A 16,475-nucleotide genomic window follows, 5' to 3' on the forward strand; every position below is an offset into this window, starting at 1 on the left:
TGTCAAAGACTTCCTATTGTTCCCAAGTGGCCTTTATTTATTCAGGACAACACATTCCTTCTTCTGGTAAAAGCTTCTCCTAACCATGTGTGGCATGTGGGAGTAATAAGCTTTTACAAACCCCTTTGCAATCATTGTGTCTAGGACAGGTGTGAGGAGAGGATCATGCTAGACCACTCCTAGCCCTTCCCTGGGAGTTTTGCCATTAGGAGCAGAGAAACCTGAGTCTCATTCCATTTTCAGGGCAGAGCTGAGGATGTGTGCCTGAGCATTGCTGGTGGCCTTGTTCCCTAACTAGGAGGAACACTCGATAGGGGTGAGGAAAGCTAACTCAGGGAGGCCTGGTGGCATTCCAGTCACTTTCCATCATCCTGAAGCCCTCTGCACCCTGGCCTTCCCCACACTTTGGTTGTGTGAACCATTAATTACCCTGTTTGCCTAAGTTACTGCAACCAGTGTATTGAACATGCAGGAGACATCGGGGGTGGGGGGCGAGTAACCACAGCCACCTTCATTTTGTTCCCCTCTGTGCCCTTAAAATGTTTTCAGTGTGGGAGGTCCAGAGACGTTTTTGATACCTCTGAGGTAATAAAAATCCCACAGTCGCACTGAGTCATTCGATTCCAAAGTTAGAGCATCCAGCCTTATGTAATAGTCATAGCTTTCAATTCATTCAAAGCTATGGTGACTTCCCCACCCTGAATTAGGGCTTAGTACCAGCAGGTGCCTGGCCCAAGGGTGGGGCTGTGCCGCTTGTCTTTCTCATCCCACCTCCCCCAAGCTGCTGGCTGCTGTTTCCAATCTCTCTGGAATTGGAGGGGAAGGGGAGAGAAAGAGCAGAAGAGACATAAAATAGTGTTGGCACTCTCTGAACTCCAAGTATGAAAAGCCAACTCGTCAGGTGCTCTTGTACTATTTTGGAGACCCCCTTCAACTGGGGCCTCTCCTCTGCAGTTCCTCTGAGGGGGGCGATGTGCTCACGAAAGCCTTGTCACTCCTTCTGCTGCTCCTGGGACTCCCAACATCTGACCCCACTTCTGTCCACTGAGGCCCTGTCACTCTGCTGGGCAGATCTTTAGGAAAGGACCTAGAATAACCCCACATTTAGGCATCCTTTTCTGCAAGTTCTGGAGGTGCAGGCCAGTTCCACTGTAGTTCTCTCCACAGGCAGCCCATCTTGTGTCCTTTACATTTGTCACGCGGAAGTCAGGCACCTCGCAGTCCACTGTGTTCCCTAATCTTTTAGGGTCAGATGTTAAGTTTCCCTCGCCAGGCTTGAGAGAGACAAGCAAAACCCATTCCACCCATTATGGGAGATTGAGTTCATAACACTACTCTCCGCAAAGATACTCTTCAAATTCTCTCTCTGGGCATCTCTCACAAGCAGTTACTTTTATATTTGATGTGGGGAGGGCCTATAGAATTATGTGACAAGTTTTCAGAAATTTCCTTTAAATATTTGCATCTTAGTGTAGAACCTCACTTTAGTGTTTGAAAGTTATCAGCCTAGAGGCTTGGCTGAAACATTTTTAGCACCCTGTTAGACTAATTTGATTTGGATTTATGACCATTGTGACCAAGTAATCCTGATAATAGCAGTCAACAAATATTTCTTCAGCATCTACTCTGTGTAGCCACAAAGAGAAATGCTTCCAGCCCTCTTGAGCTTCCAGGCTAGAACAAGAGCTACAGTTATGGTTGATCCTCATAATCAATCCAGATTCTTGGCTTTAAACAAATCAGAAGATGTAGCCATGCTGGTCCTGCATTGTCGCCTGGCACAGCTAGCTAGAGCTGGTACAGGGCTACTCCTTCAGACGGCATGGGGTCTCCACATGGACTCCAGGCCCTCTTGGCTCTGTGCCTTGAAGCCAGTATCAATTTGCCATTTATCTTCATTGGGCTCATACAGTTACCTTTTCTTAAAGAATTAAGTGAAATGTTTCTGGTATTCATTTTTCTTAACAAAACAGAGAAAACAACAAATAGTGTAAGAGAGCCATGGAAGGGACAGGTAACAAATGACTGTGTGAAACAGCTAATTTAATCAATGAGAATTTTACTGCTAAAAAAAAAAAACTAAAACAGTTTGCAAACTGCGGAGGTGTAGCCTCTGTCTGTGAACCAAGAATATGCTGAGAAAACGGGTTTTTTATGCAAAGTTTCCACACAGATTCCCATTCAGGTCTGCTTATGCAAATGAGGGATGCAAGCTTGTTGAGTCCTGATTGGTTGATGCAGGTTGCAGCTGATTGGTTGACTTTCCAGCTGTTGTCTGTTGAGACTAGTTCTGCTTCAGGGAGCAGATGTCAGTTTGTGCTTCTTCTGAGGACACAGAGTATGTGTGTGTGTGGCCTCCTGTCAGTACGTGGCCATCTGCCTCCATTTTGTTTTGGGCTCAACCTGACAGAATCCATCTTGTTTTCTGGCATAGCTGGATTTTGGGGGGAGGTGGAACTCACTTGGTTTTGTTTTATCTTCACAGGACGTAATTTCTTTAGAAATGCCAAGTGTTCTTACATGTTTAATATGCATTTAGAGTGTGTTTGTGTAAAACAAGAGTTGATAAGCCATTGGAAAGTAACTCATAGATGTAGTTAGGGTTGCAATACAAAAATATGTGGTGAAAAAAAGACATTCCAGCAGGATTTGTTTTCAGGCAATTAAAATAAGCTGTAAGGGAGGGTGTTGTGTTCTTCCATTTCCCTCATTTCTGTTGTATTCTTGCATGGCCCCTGACCTTTGAGTTTGCAACAAGAGGAAAACATTCTCTGGCTCAGCTACATTCTCAGCTACAGTGTGGATTCATTGTACGCCCAGAGTTTTAGCTCAGCTCTGAGGAGCAGTAGCAGGATAGTTGCCCAAAGGTTAAGACCACGTTGGGGAAAGTGACAGGTATTGGCAAGTTAATGCCATTTTCTTTCTCATGGAATGATAAAACAGGATCGTTGAAAGAGTATTAAACTTTGAAACTAACTCTCTTTGCAAATTGTGTTTTCAGTATATTTTTTAAGTTGAAACCTTATTGATTTATAAGTTCCTGATACTCAGCAAAGTCTCTCATTGATTTGTCTGAGTTAGAGCAAAATCAGAATTATTTTGAGGAGAGGCTTTCACTTGCCCAAGTGTACTCTCTTGGGAGGTAAGCTGCCTGCTGAGTTGTGTGTCCTAGTTGGTGTTTTCAATATTAAGTAGAGGAATTATTCTCTCACTGCAGCTCAGCTGCTTATGAAAACTCACAAGTCTGGCCTTACCCGGCCTTGCAGAACGGCTCCTGCGAGGTACTTGTCAGTGTGTAACTTTCCTCTCTTGGCCATTTGCTGCTAATTAAAGACCGAGTTCCTCGAAAGCCTTGCTCCACGATGTGTCAACTGGCTGTCTGGTCTTCATGTTCTGTTTTATCCTCATGTTAAGCCAGGTCAACTGAGCGTTGCACATTCACAGGCCACCTTATTCTGATGTAGCCACTACACGCACACACACACACACACACACACACACACACACACACACACACAGCAATCACTGAACAAAGAGATAGGAAACAATCTTATGATACGTTCTGTCATTTTCCTTATATAAATATTCTTGAGAACACAGAAGAAACTTCCCTCAAGTCTTAGTATCACAAATAGCTGTGACTCTTCTGGTTTATTTTACGGACACTGTAAATCATTATATCTATCAGTGCTTTGCATTTAGTTTTTGCTATGAGAAATCTTGGGAAGAGATCTTTAATCCCTCTCAAGCAAGCACACAGGACCTTGGGACACCCACTTTTGGTATTCTTATCCTGGCTACATGTTATTATTTTTCCTATGTTTATTTCCCTTTTGGCCCCAGATTTCTTCTTTTTTAAAATCTTGCACTTCATGCAATTTTGTAAAACTGCTCCAATTTCATTTTAGAATGAGGCAAGATATAAAGAATTTAAACAATGATTTATCATTTATTGCAGTCTTACCAATTTGTTCTTGGATTTCATTTTAAATTTCCTATTCTTCATGTAATTAGACTTATTGTCTGATTGTCACAAAGAGGATCTTTGCTATGAATTTGAGGACACCTTAGCTGCTGCCTCTTTACCCCATAATTAACATGGCTGATTCAGCAAAAATAGAGGAAATTAGAGCTTAGAGGAAGAAGAGTTTGCTTTTGACCCTCTTACTTCTCCAGAGGTCCAGTTTTGTGGTTTACTAAGTTTCGTTTTCAAGGACCACATTTTAACAGGAAGGTAATTATATACCAGCATAGGGCTGGTTGGCTGGCCTAGGAGGCCTGGGCAATACCTGTCTCGGACCTGGTCATTCACAAAAAAGGCATTCAGCAAGATTTTTGTGTCTTAAGTTTGTTGTGGCTTATATATTTGGATCTGTTCTTTAAAGCAGTTGTCTGTCCTCCCAGTCAAGATCTGGGGACTGCAATCTGCCACTGCCAGCAGTGATTTGACTTCAAGTGACATTCTCTGCTTTTCTTTTCTTTTTCAGAGTATGATCGGTTGGGCTTCCTCCTGAAGCTGGACTCTAAACTGTGAGTAGATTGAGGAAGTGCCTTGACTCCGGGGTAGATGGGCCTGTGAGACCTGGGGTCCAACTTTGAAGGGTCTGCTCTGATCATTGCTGTGGCTGTTGGGGATTCCCGGGGGCTCCTGTTCTCTGTCAGCAAGAATCTTGGAGCACATTACAGCCTGCAGGGGCCTGGAGAGGATGGGATTGTGGGTGCAAATATAAGGACTTAGACTGGCTGGCCCAGGCTGTTTATTACAGAAGGAGCCACTGCCAGGAGTCTGAGGGACAGAGTGGAGGATGGTGGAGTCACAGAAGGAGGCAGGGGCCTCAGAGCCGCTCTGCAGCCTGATACACAGAGTCCACCCTCATCACGCTTCCTGCCCCACTTTAGCTCCTGTAACTGCCTCCCAAGTGACCCTCCATTTCCCTCTGCCTTTGCGTGTACCTGTTGTCTGCACCTGAAATTCCCTTTCCTGTTTGTCCTGTAGGAAAACTCAAAGACCACCTCCTCCCTACACAAATGAATTATTCTTTCTCTATACTTACTGTGAATTTTCTGTCATCAATTATCTCATTGTACTATAATTAACTGTGTAATAATTGTTAATTTATTAAGAGCACAGGCTCAGAGCCAGGCCAAGCTTGGTTCAAATCGTAGATTGCCGGTTCCTCTTTTTTGTGATTTGGGGCAAGCTACCTAACCACTCTGAGCCTCCTTTTTATCTGTAAGATGAGTACAATATACCTACCTCATAGGGCTGTCATAAAGATTTAATTGAAAGATTAATTCATAGGGGCTTTCAAGCACAGGGTATCTAAAGCTTTCAGAAGCCTTCCTGGTTCTGGCCTTGCTGGCCTTCTAGCACCTAAACTGTGCGGTATATGTTTGTTAGGTGCTCAGTAAATACAGAACACATGGCTGCACAGATGATGGCTGGGTGACTGGGCACTTCCCCCATTAGTCTGGGATGTCTTGAGATGGTGATATACCCACTCTGTTCATGCCTTGCATAGGACCTCTCACATGGCTGAAATGCAATAAATGGCTCCAAACCTGTGGCTCCATTCTTATTTGTCATTTTTTTACACTTAAGTCCTTGTTCTGTATCAGACAGATGTAAAAGATCAGAATTGTGTCTCCTTTCTTCCCTCTCTTTTGTAAAGCCTTGACCACAGCTGCTTCTAATCATAATGGCTGCACTACATACAAGATATCAGATCTGGGCCATTTGGTTTTCCCACTGAATTGTCTGGCATCTAGTCCCTCTTCCTGACATCTGGCTTCCTGGCTCTGGTGCTTCATCATACTATGAGTTCAGGCGTTGTAATTCTCCTAGTTTTTACACAGCATGAATGCAGCCGCAATTGAAGAATAGTGTGTTCTTTATGCCAAGCTAGTAGAGAGATATCAGCCACATGTTAACATCTGGAGAATGAGGCTTGATTATGCTAGAAAGCCACAGGCTTCACTTTCAGAAAATTCTTAATTTAGTGCTCTGAGCAAAAAGCAAGTCAAGTATAAGCTATAAGTAAGTGAAATGCCACCAGCATAGAAGAGATGTAGTAATTTACCAAGTTGAATCGCATTGATGAACAAAAGGCATGTTATCTAGGACATGTTAACTATAGTATTTAAACTGTCTCTAGCAGTGTGGGGAGGGGAATTAGGAGAACACTCCTGCCCTGCTGTCCTGACAGTTGGGTGGTACAAAGTAGGCTGTGATGTAGCTTTCAGTTGTGTATCAGACTGGTTCCATGACCATTTGAGTCATTTTGTTTTTTAGCCCAGGGAATTTGCTTGGCCTCATTAGTTTAACTCACAGTTTAAGGTTACAAACAGAACTTTCCTGTCTCTTACTGCAAAGGCTTTTCCAATCCAATGATGAAAGCACAGATATGTGGGAAAGGTTTTTACCCCCTTCCAGGGAGGAGTTTCCAACTTAAGAATTCAGGATTTTAGAGGTAATTCCTTAGCAATGTTCCACTCTCCCATTCAGAAGTCTTTCTCTGCTGTGTTTGTTTTATTTCTGATGTATAGGAAAGGACCTGAACTTGGATGAGTACTGGATTTGAATTCTGCCCCTGCTCCTTAGAATCACATGATCTCAGATAATTCATTTTAGCTCTCAGAATCCCAATTCTCCCTTATGAAAAATGTAGATGATAATACCTACTTCTGAGGTTCTTATGAAGAGTAAAAGAAAGAGTGCTACAAAGTATGAATAAATATACAAATGCAAGAATTTCTTTTTATTTATATTGACTGGATTCATTTAGCTTCTTAAATATTAAGAATTCATATATTCTGGAAAATTTTCAGCCATTATCTCTTTAAATTATTGCCTCTGCCTCTCTCTACTCCTTTTCTGAAACTCTGTAATAGGGGTTGGCCAACTTTTTCTGTAAAGGGCAGGTAGTCAATATTTTAGGATTTGGGGGGCCTTATTGTCTCTGTTATAAAACTACCCAACTCTGCTGCTATACTGTGAAGGCGGCTCTAGACAGCATGTAGACAAAGGAGTGTGACAGTATTCCAGTGAAACTTTATTTATGGATACCGAGATGTTCAGATGATTTTTATGTGTCATGAAATATTATTCTTAGGATTTTTTTCCTAACCTTTAAAAATGTACAAGACATTCTTAACTCATAGGCCATACAAAAAACAGAAAGTGGGTTGGATATGGCTCACAAATCATAGTTGGCTGACCCTTAATTGAGAATGCAGCACAGATATATCTGCATGAGAATTATCTCCCACCTTAGGTGCTTCCTAGTCATAAAATCCTGTCATATAGAAATACTCTTAAAATATCTCTGTATCCAATGATACCCCCCAAATGTGGAAATAGATGTTTTGGATTTTTTTTGTCTTGACTATATTCTTTAAATTCTCTTTGCAGAATTGTTTTCTATTGCCTTTGAGAATTCCCTAATGCTTGTATCTATATGGCAAATCTCTTGTCAACACTATGAAAATTATTCAGAATATTTTTTTGCAGAGCTATGCAAAACCTTGTCTTTTAACTGTAAGCTTTGTTGTTCAGGAAAGCAGCTGTGGAGGTTAAAAACATGGGCTGTGGAGTCATATTTTTAAGGCCCAGTTCCATGCCTTACTAGCTTTAATCTTGCATGGGTTACCTAACTGCTAAGCTTCAGTTTCCTCTATGAAGTGGGGATAATAGTAATTGGCCAAGGATGAGGTTTAACCTGTCCTGGACCCTTGTCAGTGTCTGGTAAACTGGGAAGGATATAGCCCCAAAATGAGTCTTGAGCCTCAACTTGCCTCCTGCTCAATGCCTCAGATTTTATTCTTCACTCATTCACTTAGCAAATATTTCTTGAGTACCAACTGTGTGCCTTGTAATTGGGATAAAACCGAAAATTCTAAGCCATATGAACAGGCTTACAAGCTTAATTGAAAAGATGTCTTGTGAGCTAAAGTCTTAGTGAATGAGAAGGGAGTAAATGAGAACAGCAAGGGAGTGTAGGAAGTAGTATTTCTGGATAGCATGAGCAATGAATAGGTTTTGTTTTGTTTTTTAATAAGGAAGACATACTGGTGGCTTGGAAGGATAAATGAAATACCAAGAGGAGATGAGGGATCCTCGGATAAAGGGGGTATACAAGAAAGAGCAGCCTCCATCACCCAGGGCTGTAAAGGAAATGATGTTTTCAGGGGAGACGTGGGTTTCTAAAAGCAGAAGACAGAGGAACATTCACCACAGAAGCTGAGGATGTAAAGAAACAGGGCTTCATAGCACACAGTGGAAAGTTAGAGTATGGTACAGGGGAAGAGAAGTGGGAGACTGGGCCACGAAGAAACAGAGCAGTGACTTGAGCATGAGAAAACTGAAGAGGATGCAGCTGAAGGAGAGAACAAGAATAGCCAGGATGTGAAGTGACAAGTATGTAACTGAAGGAGAGAGCAAGGGTAACCAGGATGTGAAGCTGGTGGTAGGGTTTTTCTGGCCTCAGGGTTGCCTCAGAATTAATCTTGCAGCCCCCCTGGGGACGGGCACTCTGACTGCTGGGTGCACTCAGTTACAGCCTTACTGGATTATACCTCCAGCGGGTTCAAGTCTGGTCTCTGGGGAGGTTTTGGGCTCTCTGAAAGGAGTCTGCCGTTCAAAGTTGAGGGACCTAGGGAAAGGCTCAGGGTATCAGCTGCTGCCCCAACGTCAAGATAATTAAGCACTTCCTGATTCATTCAACAAATGTCTTGAGCAACTATGTGTTAGACAGTGTTCTGTGCTCTGAAGATACCCAGTAAAAGAGATGGTCAATAAACAAAAAGTAATAAGTAAGTAAAGCTTTCAGTATCTTGGTAGTTGATAAGTGCACAGAAGAAAACAGAGCTGGAGAAGAAATTTAAATTTAAATCGTATAGTCAGGGTAGAACTCACTGAAAGGTGACATTAAGACTCAAAGGAAGAGGGGGGGTTAGTCCTGCCAGCATCTGGAAGCAGAGTATTCTGGACAGAACTCTAAGGAAAGTTCAGTCCCAGTTATGAGGAACATGACACCAGGAGTCAGGAATGTGTCATTAGTCCAGCAGAGTGAAGCACTGTCTGGAGCCTTGAAGGAGCCAGACCCTGGTGTCCAGGTGGGTTTCCTGAGCTGATTTAATTAATGGAGGTTTCATCTGTTTCTTCTGGGCTTGGGTAGGTGCTCTGAGCTCTGGGAAAGCTCCTGTCTGCTGCCACAATGTGGTGTTTTATAGTTGCCACGTGGGCAAGAGCATGGGTACTTCAATGCTCACCCTAATTTCATAAGGAATTCCATGTGAAGACAAAGATATGATAACCAACACCAACAACTTTTAACCCCCAAAGGCTTGTGAAAACCAAGCCAATTGTGAAAGGCCTGTAAACATGGGTCAGATTAAAATATACCCTGAGGCATAGTTTAGTCTTTCCAGAATAGCCTACCAAGTTTCCTATGGCTGCAAGGGGAAAGTGTTTATTGAGCACCTACTGTACACCCAGTGCCAAACTAGGTACTTTCTGTGTTACCTATTCTCACAACAACAACTTAGATGATCTCATCAGTCTCATGGCTTCAAGTATCCCCTGTATGCTGATGACCCCAGATTTATAGTTCAAGCCCAGTCTTCTTTCCCCACACTCCAGAGTTGCCTCCTTTACTTGGATTTGGCACCTCACCCTTAACATGTCCAGAACCAAACTCCTGGTTCATACCCCTTGCCCCCCCCGAATCTCCCCTACCCCAGTAAATGGCAACTTTATCTTTCCAGTTGCTCAGGTCAGAAACCTTAGCATCATATTTTTGAAACTAATCACCAGCAAACCCTGTTGGCTTTATCTTAAATATCTTGAGATCCAACCATACTTGCTACCTCCACTGCTATCACTGGCCAGACATTCGTCTCCTGCCTCATTATTGCACTCAATTGCTCTCCCTGTTTCACACTTAGTCTACTTCCACACTGAAGCCAAAGTGATCCTGTGAATGCAAGACAGATCTGGTTACTTGTGTGATCAGAACTCTCCAGTAGCTCCCCATTTCTTTTAGAGTAAGTGCCAGAGTTTTTAACCATGTTCAGCCAAGACCCTCCAAGGTCTAGACCCCTGTTTTCTTACTAGTCTCCTTGTTTATTATTCCATACTGGGCTCCATGCTGTGCCTCAGATAGTCCAGGCCCATTCCTACTTCAAGCTCTTGGCATTTGCTCATTGCTTTGTTTGGGATACTCTTCCCGAGATACCTGCAGAGATTGCTCATCCCTCACCTTTTCAGGTCTTAGTTCAAATGACCCCTTCTTAGTTAAGTCTTCCCTATGCATCTGTCTCACCTGAGGGGGACTGCCCCCAGGCAAGTTTACTCAGGATTTGGTGAGACTGAATAACAACAGAATGTTAGGAGTAAAAGGGTTTATACCAAACTTTATTCTCATGGTAGCAGGTGAGAATCACTGGAATCACATCTGCCTCTGGGGTGTTTGCAATCCTTCTCCATCTCTACCTCTGGAGAGAGCACTGGGCAGAGCTCTTTATATAGTAACACTGAAAATAATGGCTCCTTGCTAACAGGTGTGTAAGAGCCTAGCAATAGGCCAATAACATCATCACATAGTTTAGGGTCAGGTAAGGATCCTGGCCAAAGGAACTTTCATTTTTCCCTACAGCATTCTATCCTCATCCTCCATCGATATTCCCTGTTTGCCTTGTTGTGTCATTTTTCTCTAGGGTGTTTATCACTACTGTAATCCCCTGTTTTACTTACTTGTTGATTATCTGTCTTCTCCCACTAGAGAGAGAGGACAGGAGAGTTGTCTGTTTTGTTTTGATACTACTTCCTAGCTCTAAAACAGTGCCTAGCACTTAGTGATTGCTCAATAAATATTTGTTGAATGAATGAATGAATTGGTGGAGTACTCAGGGAAGTAGTATTTAAATGGATTTCAACAAATGAGAAAGTAACTGTAGAAGTGATTTATCTGTGTTCACAGAACTCTATGTGATCAAGCCAGCATTCATGCAAACCTTTCCTGCCTGGCTCCAAACTTTCCACTCATCCTGCTATTCAACATAGATTTCTATTCTTCTAAATCTACATTGTCAGTTTTATCCTAAATTTCAACAGCTATATTTTAAGCTTTGTAAAGGCAGTAACCATGTATGTTTGGCTCACTGATGTATTCCCAGTGCCCAGTATAGTGTTTGCTGTGCATAGTAAATATTTAATAAACATTTGTTAAAGCAATTAAGGGCAGAGGAAAAGGGCATAAGAAAGAACAGTGCCACATTTAATAAGAAAACCCAAATCCCCTATATATCAGTATTAGAAGATTTGAGGGGAATGGGAAATGCAGTATCTCTCACTTCAAGAACTGCTACCAGTGGCACATTGACTGTTGACTTCAGACAGCACAGATTCTCTTTAATGTGAGAGAGAGGGGGAAAAAAAAAAAAAAACAAGAAAACTTTTCTCTTGGTTCCTCTAAGCAAAGGTAAAAATATTTCATTAGAGATTAAAAAGATGACAACAGAGAAATAAACTGATTATTTCTTACCTAAGATTACACAACTAGTATGTGGAAGAGCTAGTTACTTAAACTCCAGTCTTTTTACCTTAAAAATAAATGGCACAATTCCTATACACTAACGATTAACTAGCAGAAAGAGAAATCAGGAAAACAATTCCATTCACAATTGCATGAAAAAGAATAAAATACCTAGGAATAAACCTAACCAAGGAAGTGAAAGACCTATACCCTGAAAACTACAAGACACTCTTAAGAGAAATTAAAGAGGACACTAATAAATGGAAATTCATCCTATGCTGTTGGTTAGGAAGAATTAATATTGTCAAAATAGCCATCCTGCCTAAAGCAATCTACAGATTCAATGCAATCCCTATCAAAATACAAACAGCATTCTTCAATGAACTAGAGCAAATAGTTCTAAAATTCATATGGAATGACAAAAGACCCCAAATAGCCAAAGCAATCCTGAGAAAGAAGAATAAAGCAGGTGGAATTACGCTCCCTGACTTCAAGCTCTACTACAAAGCCACAGTAATCAAGATAATTTGGTACTGCACAAGAACAGACCCATAGACCAGTGGAACAGAAAAGAGAGCCCAGATATAAACTCAAGCATATATGGTCAATTAATATATGATAAAGGAGCCATGGATATACAATGGGGAAATGACAGCCTCTTCAACAGCTGGTGTTGGCAAAACTGGACAACTACATGTAAGAGAATGAAACTGGATTACTATCTATCCCCATACACAAAAGTAAACTCAAATGGATCAAAGACCTGAATGTAAGTCATGAAACCATAAAACTCTTAGAAAAAATTATAGGCAAAAATATCCTGGACATAAACATGAGCATCTTCTTCATGAACATATCTCCCTGGGCAAGGGAAACAAAAGCAAAAATGAACGAATGGAACTATATCAAACTAAAAAGCTTCTGTACAGCAAAGGACACCTTCAGTAGAACAAAAAGACATCCTACAGTATGGGAGAATATATTCGTAAATGACATATCCAATAAGGGGTTGACATCCAAACATAAAGAGCTCATGCACCTCAACAAACCAAAAAAGCAAATAAGCCAATTAAAAAGTGGACAGAGGAGCTGAACAGACACTTCTCCAAAGAAGAAATTCAGATGGCCAACAGACACATGAAAAGATGCTCCACATCACTAATCATCAGAGAAATGCAAATTAAAACCACAATGAGTTATCACCTCACACCAGTTAGGATGGCCATCATCCAAAAGACAGACAACAACAAATGTTGGCGAGGATGTGAAGAAAGGGGAACCCTCCTACACTTCTGGTGGGAATGTAAGCTAGTTCAACCATTGTGGAAAGCAGTATGGAGGTTCCTCAAAAAACTCAAAATAGAAATACCATTTGACCCAGGAATTCCACTTCTAGGAATTTACCCTCAGAATGCAGCAGCCCAGTTTGAAAAAGACAGATACACCCCTATGTTTATCGCAGCATATTTACAGTAGCCAAGAAATGGAAACAACCTAAGTGTCCATCGGTAGATGAATGGATAAAGAAGATGTGGTACATATACACCATGGAATATTATTCAGCCATAAGAAGAAAACAGATCCTACCATTTGCAACAACATGGATGGAGCTAGAGGGTATTATGCTCAGTGAAATAAGCCAGGCAGAGAAAGACAAGTACCAAATGGTTTCACTCATCTGGAGTATAAGAACAAAGCAAAAACTGAAGGAGCAAAACAGCAGCACACTCATAGAACCCACAAATGGACTAACAGTTACCAAAGGGAAAGGGGCTGGGGAGGATGGGTAGGAAGGGAGTGATAAAGGGGAAAAGGGGCATTACAATTAGCACACATAATGTAGCGGTGGGGGGGTGGGGATACAGGAAAGGCAGTATACGCAGAGAAGACAAGTAATGATTCTATAGCATCTTACTATGCTGATGGACAGTGACTGTAATGGGCTTTGTGGGGGGGGACTTGATAATAGGGGGAGTCTAGTAACCATAATGTTGTTCAAGTAATTGTCCATTACTGATACCAAAAAAAAAAAGTGTGAACCAGTATCATAAAAGTTCTAAATAAATAAATGGCACAGCAGCTTTCTACCAAAGAAGGTAAGGACTTTGAATGCAACAGAGGATGGGTTTTAGAGTCAGTTTCTCTTGTCAAAATGAGAATAATACCTTGGTGTGCAGAGCCCTGGCTGAATAAGTTTTTTAAGGCCTCCACTGTATAAACAAGCTAATGGGTCCATGTAAGAGATGATGATTTATTGGTGAGGATTGAGAATAATGGTAAAAGAAGAGAGATTTATGTGTTTATTATCCAGTCAGTGCATATAAGGTCTTCATAGTATCCAGACTATCACAAGTTCAGGAACCATCTCTTCATGTTTTTTATTGTTAAGTGCATCATTCCTAGCTAATTTCACATTTCTCACAACAAGAAAAAGATAGCAATACTGTTATTAACTCACAGTGCCATGGCTCTCTGTTACCTGTTTTGTAGAAACAATATAAATCTTCCTGTCTCTTCAGTTCTCCTGTACCATTTATTTCATGCTGGTCACATCATTATTCATTATCTTTATCCTTCAGGCTGCCTATGAATACTGGCTTCCAGTGACTCTCAAAGGTTGTGACTGCACTTTGTTGATGATGATCACTAATGCAGGTCTTATCTAGAGATGCAGAGAAATTGTGAATTGTAATTAATTTTCTGATCATGTTAAATTTACCATTTGAACCTACTAAGACTGAATCATGAAGATATAAAAAATCTGAACAGACCAATTACCAGTAAGGAGATTGAAACACGAGTCAAAAACCTCCCAACAAACAAAACTCCAGAACCAGATGGCTTTACTGGTGAATTCTACCAAACATTTAAAGAATGCCAATCCTTCTCAAAGTTTTCCAAACAACAGAAGAGTAGAGAACTACCAAACTCATTTTACAAAGCCAGCATTGCCCTGATAACAAAACCAGACAAGAAAACTACAGAAAAGAAAATTACAGGCCAATACCCCAGATGAACTTAGATACAAAAATCCTTAAAAAATTTTTAGCAAATCAAATTCAACAATACATTAAAAGGGTCATATGCCATGATCAAGTGGGATTTAGTCTTGGATGCAAGGATGGTTCGACTTCTGCCAATCAATGACTGTGATATACCTCATTAACAAAATAAAGGATAATAATCCTTTGATTTCTGCATAAAAAGATGCATAAAAAACATTTAACAAAATTCAACATCTACTCATAATAAAAATTCTCAACAAAGTGGGTATACAGGGAGCATATCTCAACATAATAAAGGCTACATAAGACAAGCCCACAGCTAATACCATACTCAGTAGTGAAAAGCTGAAAGTTTTTCCTCTGAGATCAAGAAGACAAGGATGCCTAGCTTCGGAAATTTATTCATCACAGTACTGGAAGTCTAGCAAAAGCAGTTAGGCAAGAAAAAGAAAAAAAAAGCCATCTAGATAAGAAAGGGAGAAGTAAAACTGTATTTTCAGTCCTCCTAAAGACCTCCAAACACTGTTAGAACTATCAAACAAATTCAGAAAAGTTGCAGGATACATCAGTATACAAAAATCAGTTACATTTCTATATACTAATAATGAACTGTCAGAGATTAATCTCATTTACAGTTGCTTCAAAATGAATAAAATACCTAGGTATAAATTTTTTTTAAGTTTATTTATTTTATCAAATGTACATCACAGTGATTCAACACTCCCCCTTCCCCTTCCCCTCTGCCCCCACTCATTCCCATCCCTCTTGGTAACCACTAGTCCCTTCTCAGTGACTGAGTCTAATGCTGTTTTGTTCCTTCTATTTGCCTTGTTTTTATATTCCACAAATAAGTGAAATCATATGGTATTTGTCTTTCTCCGCCTGGCGCTAGGTATAAATTTAACCAAGGAGATAAAAGACCTGTACACTGGAAACTGTGAGACACTGACGAAAGAAATGGAAGAGGTCACAAATAAATGGAAAGATGTTCCATGCTTATGGATTGGAAGAATTAATGTGTTTAAATTTCCATACTACCCAAAGCAATCTACAGATTCAGTGCAGTTCCTATCAAAATTTATCACTGGAAATTTTATAATGTAAATACAAAACAGTACATCTTCCAACCATATTTTCTCTTGGACTCTTTTAACTCACATGCCTGGGTCTAAGGACTGTACTGCCTTGGAGGATTATTGTAAAGCTAAATTAGATAATTAGGTCAATTGTCTGGCACGTGGTTTATGCTCATTAAATGTTAGTTCTTCTTCTCTTTACTACCACTCAAAAAGGATGTATTTTTTTTTTTTTTAAAGAAGTGAAATGCCAAAAAAAATTGAATTGGAGTAGTCACAACAGAGCCCAGGTGGACGTCTCTGTGGGAATTGCCTATACAGCTCAGGCTAAAGCATTGCAAGAACTTTCTGGAGAGCAAGCTCCCAGCCAAAGTGAAGTAAATTATAAGACCCTGGAGAAAAGATAAATAGGAGTAATGCCAGATCCAGACTTACTGATTAAACAGCAGAGTAGCCTGGTTTGTTGAAAGGTATTGCAATACCCAGTAGCGATAGCCGAAAGATAGCTGAAAGATGAGGTATTTCCCTCAAAGCTGAGAAATACCACAAATTCCAGATGACTCAGATCAAGCAGTCCCTCTTCTCTTAAAATGATGGAGTGGTTGTGAAACAATGCTGTCTAGTTTATTTGACCACTATAGAAGTCTGTGTCTGTATTGGAGTTCCAAAGAGCAAAGGGTCAGCAATCTAGAACAGGGTGGGCTGGCAATATCCCAGATGTGGGTGAGTGAAGGGACTGATGATAATGCAAGACCCAGCAGACATACAGTGATGGGGTGGGAGGGGAGAGGCAGTCAGAGGAGATAGAAATTGTCCCTTTTTTATTGGAATAAAGTTTATATACAATGTTTTATTGGTTT

The 16,475-nt window shown here is 40.8% G+C and overlaps 1 protein-coding gene across 5 annotated transcripts in view; it reads left to right on the plus strand.

Moving 5' to 3' along the window:
• Window positions 1-16,475, plus strand: part of ST3GAL3 (ST3 beta-galactoside alpha-2,3-sialyltransferase 3) — a 201,144-nt gene that overhangs the window by 97,927 nt on the left and 86,742 nt on the right. For all 5 annotated transcript variants that reach the window (XM_036892928.2, XM_036892932.2, XM_036892930.2 and 2 more), the window contains one exon: window positions 4,488-4,530. In XM_036892928.2, the coding sequence (XP_036748823.1) occupies window positions 4,488-4,530 (43 nt within the window). The remainder of the gene's footprint in view (window positions 1-4,487; window positions 4,531-16,475) is intronic.

This window comes from Manis pentadactyla, chromosome 4, assembly GCF_030020395.1.
Source record: "Manis pentadactyla isolate mManPen7 chromosome 4, mManPen7.hap1, whole genome shotgun sequence".
Lineage (NCBI taxonomy): Eukaryota > Metazoa > Chordata > Mammalia > Pholidota > Manidae > Manis > Manis pentadactyla.